The sequence below is a fragment of the Sinocyclocheilus rhinocerous genome, unplaced genomic scaffold (genome assembly GCF_001515625.1).
Source record: "Sinocyclocheilus rhinocerous isolate Xijiao unplaced genomic scaffold, SAMN03320098_v1.1 scaffold831, whole genome shotgun sequence".
NCBI lineage: Eukaryota > Metazoa > Chordata > Actinopteri > Cypriniformes > Cyprinidae > Sinocyclocheilus > Sinocyclocheilus rhinocerous.
Window position 1 is genome coordinate 933,278 of NW_015641020.1, and position 10,989 is coordinate 944,266.

The window sequence follows — 10,989 nt, forward strand, 5'->3', positions numbered from 1 at the left end:
GAAGATGAACGAAGGTCTTACGGGTTTGGAACAACATGAGGGAGAGTAATTAATGACAATTAAAATTTTTGGGTGAACTATCCCTTTAAGTCACAGTTGCAGTTATCTCACATTTCAAGATATAGTATCAGATTGTGAGATACGAATAAGGCCTAAATTGTTAGATATAAAGTTGCAATTACCTTTTTATTTCTTCTACTCTGATGCAGAAACCATACGTTACCCATCTCAAAGCATTAATGGCGCAGGATAAGTAATGTGCTGAAGTTTATTACTTGAGGTTAGAAGTTTAGAACTGTTAAGTACATAATAGCAGTGCTTGTTTTAACAAACGCTACAAGCAAAATGAACCTGAACTGAAGAATTCGAAGGGTGTGTTTTGTTCAAAGATCCGTGTAAAATTATTCTCGAAGTCATCTGTGAACAATTTAAGAAAACAAGCAAAAACACGCCCTAGACAGATCATTTCACATTGTTGCTACTTTAAGAAGCATTTGTGCTTTTTCAAAAGACAATATTCCTGATAATAAAGTTACAAAAGAATAGCTATTAAAACATTGGCCTTCAAAAGGTGTGAGAAAGTCAGAGTTCTGAAGCAATATCACATGAGACTCACCCCACAATCCTGTGGTGTTTTAAGAGACCCTCAGCAATTTCCTTCAAATACCACATTTAACACGAACCAGCGTGGGTCTGTTTCTACAGCCACCAGAGTAATTTGGGATTCTAGGGAATAAAAATGCTCATATTTCTGGAATTTTCATCATGTCCTGGGTCTTTGATTATGCAAGGTAAACCAAAAACTTGAAGCCACAAGCCATTCTTTATATATCTAAAACAAACACTTTTGACCTCCAGATGAATGCAGTCTGCATGGAATGCATCATTCAGATTTATTCAAATGGACAAAAGTTCATTTGACAATATGATATAATCACAGACATGTACAAATACTGTAATAGAAAACATTTCTCTGCAAATAAATACCTATTAAAGTTAACATCTCTTATCAATAAAATGGACACATTCTTCATCTCCGATGAGTGCTTTGGAAAAAAATTTCCTTCCAAGCAATTTGGTAATAACCGTATCGTCTTTTTGGCAAGAACAAAAAAAACAGGTTTCTTTGGATATACATGCTCATTGACACCTGTAAAAGCAGTTTACTCAGGTTTAGCATTTGTCCTCGGCCCTAACCTGACTGTTTGCATAGAAAAAGGCAAGTAGACGCCAACTAAACAGCGGTTTACGTGCTGCTTCCGGAGTTGAAAAGTTAGTTGAAGCCTACGTTCTGTAGATAAGAACATAGGAGGTCTGTGGCGTGTCCTGTTTTACATTACAATATTTCATCTGGTCCTGGTCCTGGCCTGGTTCCTTCTGCACCAATCGAGTGTTGGGTTACAGCGCAAAGAGGCTCAGCACCCACCCGGATTGCAGGAATGAGTGGAAGTCCTTCGTGCCAAGTCTCTCCAATAACCCCCCGTGTGACACAGAGGGGACCTTTGTGAAACGATCCCTTCCACTGATCAGTGAACACTGTTTAATTAACCTTTTCTCCTCTCCCTCCTCCCATATTTTTCCTAGGAGGGCAAAAGAGAAAAGCGTAATCTCTCCTTCCAACACGCCTACGGCCCCCCACACAAATACTCACACACATACACACACACCTTTTCTTTCAATAATCACAGCGCAAGAATTTATTTTTTTCCACCGCTCTATTATAACAGTTCAGAATTGCCCGTTGTTTAAAGACTGGACCAGAAATGGTCTTTCTAAGAGTGGAAGGCGGTCGGGGCTGCGTGACGGTGCTTGAGGGAAGCGGTCGGGGGACATCCTGGCGACTGGGAGCCCAGACGAGCAGGAGCGAATGGGAACAATAGCCCTCCACCACCTCCCTGCCCCTAATCCAACTCCCGGGAATTACAGCGAGTAGGGAAAGAGAGCGTTTAGAACAGGCATGAAAAGAATCAAATGCCTTTAATAGGTCATAAACAACCCAAATGCCAATGCAGGGGGGGGAAACATGCACTGGACTGGAGGGTGGAGGTTTTAAAATGCGTAGAGACAAAAAGTCAAGCAAGTATGCCAAGGAAGGGGACTACAGTACTAGTTTAGCCCTTTCATTACAGGGAGGATCTTGTTATGTCATGATTGGGTCCTCACGGACAAACAAGGGAGTTGCCTGGAGATGCTTCGCTGAGGTTGTCTGAGGATGACAGCGTGGTTACATGAGAAAGATAGTGAGGGTGATGGATGAAGGAATGGAGGGGCCCAGGTGCCCAATATGAGCATAAAGATGTCAGGGGAAATGTAAGGAGTCCCAATTGTAATGACATGAGAGAATGCTGCAACACACCCAGCAAGTGAACCGGGCCAAGAATCAATCAGATGGCACACAATGTCCAGAATGAACAGTCTGTGAGATAGTGCCGCCTGGTGGTGCCACGCGGGAACGGCAGCTTGGTTCATTTGGGAAGCTGAGTGGAAATCGGTTGTTTAGTAGCCACTACAAACTTTTTGGAAATCATATGCCACTGCTAAGACCAAATAGCTTGTTGTAATGGCAGAAAGACAGAGGGAGAACCAGGGCACTTCAACATAACTATTGAAGGCATATTTCATACCAAAAAGAACATTCTGTCATCGGTTTTCTCACCCTTGCGTTGTTCCAAAACTGTATAGACTTTTTATTCTTCTGCAGAACACAAAAGAACAGATTGTGAAGAATGTTGGTAACCAAACAGGTTTAGTTACTATTGGTTTTCACTGTAATCGACAAAAAAACCCACTAAGACTCTCTCACAAAATGCCTTATTTTAGGTTTCACAGAAGAAAAGAGAATCATACAGGTTTGGAACGTCAAAAGGATGAGTAAATGACAGAATTTTTGGATGAACCATTCCTTAAAGGCACCTTTCACAATAAAAATCAACATTGGCTTCTGTCCGGTTGAAGTCATATATAAACACTTCAAGAGTGGCATGTTATCTTCAAAACTTCCTTCTCAAAGTCTTTAGAGTGAGAAATAGAGGAACGGCACTACTGACGGCGTTTTGCTAGTATGCATAAATGAGAAAAAGTAAGTGCGTCTGTATGACTTCTCAACATGATACACCAAATCTCACCGCACTTCTACAAAAGGCGGCACATCTTCCCACAGGGATCGCTCGACACACGCAGGTTCAGACAAGACACCCTTAACGCACGTTCCCCAGATCATCTCGGGAATGTTCTCACCCTTCTGAAGTTCCTCTCGAGGTCAAACGTCACTCCGGGGATGGAAATCCTGCTAAAAAATAGCTTAAGCTACTCTTTGATGGCTGGTCTCAGTCAGTTGGTCTCCCAGCCTGATAAATACCCAAAACTCCCCAAAACCAACAACCCAGACCAGCCTGAGACTAGCAACCATGTAAAGCTAGTTCAAGCTACTTTTAGTAGAGTAAAGCACCATAAACGAATAAAGAACACAAAAAGTCGTCGTCGATCCCCAAATTTAAATATACGTGCAGGCAGGAAAAGCATTTGGGCCACATGCAGCAAGTCCTGATGGCAACAATTCAGATCAGGTCTTATATGAGGTGCGAGAAGACAGCATTTTTCACATTACTGTCTCTGTAGCCTCCGGACAGGCTAAACAGCTCCTGTCTGAACATGTCCAGTTCTGGAGCTGCAAAAAGCTGCCTTAGTCCACTCTCAGACCACTCTATAATAGCAGTACCTCAGTGACACACACAGTCCTACCACTGTCATCATCATCATCGCAGGATGATTCTCTGTCTGTCTGTCTGTCTGTCTGTCTGTGTGTGTGTGTGTGTGTGTGTGTGTGTAGGAGTGAGTTTATCCTGTCCGTTCAGTCTTGAGAGTCTTCAGTTGAAGAGGATTGATTCCGGGTCTCTGTTGGCCATCTGCGCCATGTGTTTAAGAATGTCCTTTTTAGTGATGATTCCCAGCAAACGCCTGAATGAGCGACAGAAAAGAGAGGGAGAAAAAGGATTCTTGTTTGTAATTAATACAGATCATTGATCTGTCAAGACACACAAATCAAACAGACAATTATTGAGCAGATGTTCCTAGTTAGCATACGCATGAGAGAGACTATGTTTGCATAAAGATTCAAGGCCACATGTTCGAAGTGTGTGCGTTTCCAGTCTTCTCTCTTTTTATATTATTTCATTTACTTTTATTGTCCTAGATAGACTTGAAGGGTGGATCACAGGGATTGAGAAAGACAAACAGCCACATTGATCCACTCAACATTGGGACCGGATTAAAACACACTTTAAAAGGCAAAAACAACTCCAGCAAGAATCAGCTTCAGCTGTTTTGAGCAAATATAATAGAGAGCACTCTTATGAGAAAGGACATGTGTGGAAACAATTTTTTTTTTACAGAAACTAGGACTATAGAAATATAGAATAATAATACTAAAATACAACTACACTTGACATTACTATAAAAGTTGTATTCATTATTAAAAATGTACAAGATTTTATACATTTCCACAATTTCCAGTTCTAAAAATCACACTTTTTGCAAGCTATTCTAGGGTTGCCCTATTTGATTGTGAAGCTGTCTCATATTTTGTCCAAATCTGTATCTTAGAAGGTTACATAGTGCTACCACATGTTGCCTTTAATGCTTGGTAGATCACTAGGTTTTGAAACAGAGCGAACATGTAACTTTAGAAGTGAGATTAAAATCTTTCAGTCAGACCTGCGTTCATACAGCTATAAATGAGACATGATCACTAAAATGCTGTTTATTTCTCCTTGGCCCAGTCGAATCTAGCTTGAGATCGCAAAAAAAAAATTCTGCTTCTCATGGGAGAAAACCAATATCTGCTACACTTGTATCTCATCTACTGCTTTAAAGAGACCACACAGTTATACAAATCATCCATGTCGACAGACTCACCCGTTCTGAATGACGAGGCACTGCCGCAGGCCAAGCTTGCGGAAGATGTCCACCACGATTTCCATGGGCGTGTGCACAGTGACCGTAAAGGGGCTGAGGTCCAAGATGCTGCGCAGTTTGACTGCAGGAGGAGCGCCGGGTGACGCGGGCGATTCACATTCAGTGAACAGGACAGCAGACACGCTGACCACACCATCCTGATGCCGCCGTGCATTTTCTAAGATGATTGAGTGGAAAAAACACAGGGATATTAGCTGGATAAACTCAACACTAATCCATCAATTACAACAAGGGTTAATTAGCCAAACTCCTGTGGCAGCCCATGGACCATTCAGAAACCATCATATTGCACACAAAACTGGCAGGAACTGCTTCCAATCTGATTGGCTGACCGCTCTAAAATGTCTTGGATTCAGGGCACACCGGTTTTGAATCAGTCATCCAGGAAACAAAGTTGCACTTACAAGGCGCCAGGCTGACAAAATCTCTGCGGTATCAACTCTTCGACTGATAATCAAGGGTTTGGTTTGAGAGACATTTAGTAGCAAGAAGAAAGAAAAAAAAACAGCTTTCAGTCTGTGGTCGGTTGCTTTAGTCAGTTGGCTGGTTTAGACTCCTACTGATGTCATGATGGCAACTTGATGACATGAAGAAATGATGAAGCAACTTTTAACAGAAAGCAATATACAACATAGAAATATTGTAAAAAATTGTTTATTTTATTCTGTTTTTTTTTTTAATCATACCCTAAAAGATACTGCAGCACTGTTTCCTCAAAAATATTAAGCAGCACAACAGTTTTAAACACTGATGAAAATATTAGTTTCTTTCAAATAACTGACCCTAACCTTTTGAATGGAAGTGTGTGTGTGTTTGTGTGTGTATTATATATATATATATATATATATGTATGAAAGTATCCAGCCATGGAATATGAAAAATAGCGACATTTATCGAAGAAGATACAAGATACAAGAAACATTGCCCCCATAGATACATATACATGTATAGGTAGATTCCTCATTTGACCGCTCCAAGCACGTAGACGCATCCGCCATCTTGGTCAATATGTCATCACTCAATAAAAATCAACGGGTTTCAAGTTGCAACAACATTGCGCAGCATCTGGTTGTAAAAACCACCTAAATTTAAATTCCTGAAGAAACTGGATAAACTTTCACAGGTAAAATTGTGTTGGTTTGTGTTTTTAAATTCTATTAACTCAAAAATTACAGGTTTTTAAACTAAAGTACCTTTTTAACGCCTTGTTAGCTAACGGCTTAGTCTTGTTGTATTGTGTTAGTTTGGCAAAAGCATCTTCTGAAGTCTACGGAATATATATATTGTTCATGCGTACAACTACAGTTACAGTGAAGATGCACCGGCAACTTGCTCTCGAGTGTTCACGAACCGGCGGTGACATTCCAATATGGTGGACGACTTGCGTATAGCGGCCCATAGAAACAGTCGCTAATGAGGAATCTACCTATACATATCTATGTCGGTCCCCTTCAAAGTAGGCGCCTTGGGACCTCACACAATTCTCCTAGCGTCTCTTCCACTGTTCAAAACAGACTGCAAAATCCTTTGTTATAAACGCCATCAGCTGCCTCGTCTTACTTTCCTGAATCTCATCGACGGTCTGAACTCTCTTCCCTTTCAAAGGTGTATTTAGCTTTTGGAAAAGCATCCCATTACATCTCTCATCTCGTATTTTTCATATTACATGGCTGGATACTTTCCGGACAGCCCTCGGCTCGTATATATACGTATTGCCACACACACACTTTGTTTTCTTTGACTTAGAAAACCCTGTAAATAGCGTAAATATGTGAAGCGACCAATAAAAAGACACTCACCTAAGGATATGAACAGATCCCTCCTCAACACAAAGCCCACCAATCTCTGAGACAGCTGTGAGATAACCACAGGAAAGCCGCTGTAGGTGGTATCTGCGATGAGTCTCTCCACCTCCTCTACAGTCATTCCGCTCTGCGTCAGCACAGACAGCGGTGGGTCGCTCCGCCGCGGCCGCATTACATCCGTGGCAAGAGTCTTGTGGCGGAATTCTTCTTTGGCCTCCAGGAAAGGGTAACCATTGAGGCGGATGTGGGCCTCGTAGATGCTCTCGCGACTCAGAGCATCAGCGACCCATTTGCTGGTCATGGCAGCAGCCATGAGGGGCACAATGTACTCTAAACCTCCTGTCAGCTCAAACATAATGACCACCAGAGAGACGGTCATACGGGTCACACCACCTAGAGTACAAATGAGAAAAAAAAAATGCTTGCTTGCTAATTTGACAATGCGGCAAGATTATAGCTAGATGTATTGATTTAACAGTCTAATGCAAATTATTAGAATGTATGAAGGAAATAGTTCATTAAAAATGCGACTAAGCAAGGTCAGGCTACATTCCTGAAATCCACCATTAAATGCTTCTGCATGGAAGACTGCGTAGGGCAATTTGGTTGCGAAGTGAAAAATAAATCATCTGGAAAATGAATGTTCAGTAGATTTTCGCAGAGATGCAGCTGAATCACCCCTCACCCAGACAGGCTGCTGCGCCCACCATGGCGTACAGGCCCGGCGTGATGCAGTCTGCCCCTGGAGAGCACCAGCCTCTGAAAATGTCCCGTTCGTGGTTGTGTACGGCTAGCTGCTCCATGCCCACTCCAAGAAGTCTGCCTGCTATGGCCCCCACCGCCATACTAGGGATGAATAAACCAGATGGCACCTGGAGAGAGAACAAGGAGCAAAACCGAATTAATAGATAAAGATGGCAGAGCTTACTTGATATTTTCACAAAGAGGTTATATTTTTTGTGAAGGTTTAAAGTATTTGGGATAAATCAGAAGATTTTATTTCTGTTTTATCAGTCTGTTTTGGAGAGTTTGATAAGATATGGTATTGCAGCATGGGATGGAAACCAGACTGTCCAATCAAAACCAAAACTTGTCAACTTGTACATACTATTTAAAAAAATAATAGGTTGGGAAGTGAAACGACTTAGACAGGAGATGTATGAGGTATCTGTTTTAAGACAATAGAGAATTGCAAAAATTAGATGCCATACTGGTATACTGTAGCTTTTTAATATATTTTGGTTAGGAGTAATTTATTGTGTGTTATGTACTGTGCTATGTGAGTCTAATGCTATGTACTGGCCATGCCATGGTTGTCCAAGATGGATTTCCCAGAAATAGGACAATAAAGTATATTCTATTCGATATGCATTCAGCACTTTTGACAACTTCAAGACATTTTGAAGGTTTTATCGTGACTGGATTGAATCAATACCCAAATTTTGCCTTTCGTATGATGCCGACCTCTGGTACCTCATATTAATAATAAATAGATACCCTTCATACGTCTCAGACGATGAAACCAAAGAAAAGTAACTAATAATAATAATAATAATAATGTAATTGTTAGGTCCAAATATATTTGGAATACATGTAGAGGAATATATCAGTGTAGGTATTGTTAATAAAATTGAGAAGTTATTAACTATAATCGCTTTCATTAATTGCAATAAAGCTGAAATAAATTAAAATAGAAATATTAGATAAATAAAATAGAAATATTAGATTAAAACACACACACACACACATATATATATATATATATATATATATCAATTTCATATTATTTTTCCCTCATTAAAAAGGCTGAAATGGGCATAATAATTGCTCAGTTTCTAAGTTAAAAAAGCCCACCAAACCAACATTTGGGAAACCCATTTTGTTGTCACATGACAAAGCCATGAAACAAAAAATTTTCCAGAATTATATTGTACCATGGTAAATTTGTGGAGTTATTATATAAACCATTATATTAACTCATTTTGTGGTTTTATTCTCAGAACTGCCCCGATATTCTGTTTTGCCTTCAAAAATGCATCTAGGTCTGTTACCTTCATGCCAAATGTAGCCACAGTGATGAACATCTTAAAGACCAGTGCAAGAGCTAGCTGCCACATAGCTGTATAGAGCTTTGGCCCTGCCAGCCGAGCCCCCAGACCATTAGCGGCAGTGGCATTAACACTTCCAGATGTGCTTCCACTGTTGCCGGTGTAGTCGCAGAGTTTCGATGAGTCCAGCAGACCACAGTCATTAAACAGCTCAGAGATCAGTTCGCTGCTGCTCATCCGAGTGTACTCGATTGGGAACGCCAGCAACGCTGTGAGCAGGGTGACCACCAGAACCTCAATGACAGGGTAGTGGCCAAGGCGGGTGTTCTTACGGAGACGGCACCAAGCAATGTTAGCATGAATAAAGAAAGCCCCCCAAAGGCCACCGAAGATGCCCAGAAGCACAAAAGGTATGAGTTCTAGAAGATGCCAGGGAGTGTGGAACTCCACGTAGAAAAGGACCAATCGGCTGTTGCCGAAAGGATTAATGGAGCGAAGGGTGAATGCTGCAACCAGAGCAGCGAAGAACGAACGCCACAGAGTCTTCAGAGGGAAGTAGTAGCTGACCTGAAATAGAAATGCATGAGAAATATGGTCACTGTCAGATGTTAAAACAACATTCAGCAGATGTTTTCACAGTTTATTTATGATTCAGCATTCACTACTGTTAAAAAGGTTTGGGGTCAGTAAAAAGTCAGTACAAAATTAACACTTACTCATTAAAGGACACATTAAATGGATCAAAAGTGACATTGAGGGCATAAGGCTGTCCTACTGAACTTTATATTCATCAAAGAATCCTGAAAAAAAATGGATCACAGTTTCTGCAAACATATTAAGCAGCACAACTGTTTTCAACTGTGATAAAACTTTCTTGAGCACCAAATCAGTGTATTAGAATGATTTCTGAATGATCGTGTGACACTGGTGACTGGAGTAATGATGCTGAAAACTACATTTTAAAATATATTAAAATGGAAAACAGTTACTTTTAATTAGAATAATATTAAACAATATTATTGTTTTTACTGTATTTTTTTTAAATAAATGCAGCCTTGGTAAGCATAAAAAGACTTTAAGAACATTAAAAAACTCCTTACCAACACCAAACCTTTTTAAATGGTAATGTATATGTGAATCTTTTGTTTTATCCAGCTGTATTTACTCAGTGCAACGTATGACATCCAAGTGAAAAAATATAACAGCAACAAAAAAACAAACAGAATCAGTAGGATAAAGGATCACCACTTTGTGTCAGTATTTTGTTGAACCACCTTTTGCTTTAATTACAGCCTTTAGTCTGTTGGGATATGCGTCTACTAACTTTCCACATCTAGTCTTTGCAATATTTCCCCACACTTCTTTGCAGAACTGCTCAAGTTCATTTAACTTGAGCAGTTGATGGTGACCGTTTGTGTACTGCAGTCTTCAAGTCATTCCACAGATTTTCAATGGGGTTCAAGTCTGGGATCTTACTACACCATGCAAGGACATTCACCTTTTTCTCCTTCAACCACTGTGTGGTCAGTTTTGCTGTGTGCTTTGGGTCATTGCCATGTTGGAAGGTAAACCTTCTTCCCATTGACGGCTTTCTGGCAGAGGGTAGCAGATTTTCCCATCCCATTTGCCCCATCCATTTTTCCTTCTATCCTGACAAGTGCTCTAGTCCCTGCTGCAGAGAAACACCCCCATAACAGGACATTACCCCCTCCATGCTTTACTGTAGGAATGCTGTTATTTGGATAGCCTCTCTGACCAGTTTCCTCCTGGCTCTTTCATCCAGTTTGGAACGACATCCTGATGCAGGGACGGTCTGTGTTGTACCACATACCTTCCAATTCTTAATAATAGACTTCACCGTGCTTCTAGGCATTGATAAAGCCTTTGAATGTTTTTTTGTATTCATCTCCTGACTTGTGCCGGTCCACAACTTTATCCCGGAGATCTTTTGACAGTGCCTTGCCACCTATAGGTGCTTGTTTGCTTCAGTTGCACTACCAAGGACTGGTAGAACCAAGGACTAAAATGCTCCAGGAAAACTCTTTTCATGCTGAGCTAATCAAAATGACCACAGCTGATCACAGTTGAAAGTTAAATGGCTTTGTGTGCCACTGAGAAGGTGATTAGCTGCACATGATTGAGTTTACAAGTCATTTTTAGGA

General features: G+C 40.7%; 1 protein-coding gene across 1 annotated transcript in view; it reads right to left on the minus strand.

Moving 5' to 3' along the window:
* Positions 1 to 730: 730 nt before the first annotated feature.
* Positions 731 to 10,989, minus strand: part of LOC107753952 (H(+)/Cl(-) exchange transporter 5-like) — a 22,344-nt gene continuing 12,085 nt past the window's right edge. The window contains exons 9-13 of the mRNA XM_016570239.1: positions 8,831 to 9,394; positions 7,465 to 7,651; positions 6,774 to 7,172; positions 4,915 to 5,131; positions 731 to 3,957 (exon numbers count right to left, since the gene is read on the minus strand). Coding sequence (XP_016425725.1) covers positions 3,867 to 3,957; positions 4,915 to 5,131; positions 6,774 to 7,172; positions 7,465 to 7,651; positions 8,831 to 9,394 — 1,458 coding nt within the window. The 3' untranslated portion in view covers positions 731 to 3,866. The remainder of the gene's footprint in view (positions 3,958 to 4,914; positions 5,132 to 6,773; positions 7,173 to 7,464; positions 7,652 to 8,830; positions 9,395 to 10,989) is intronic.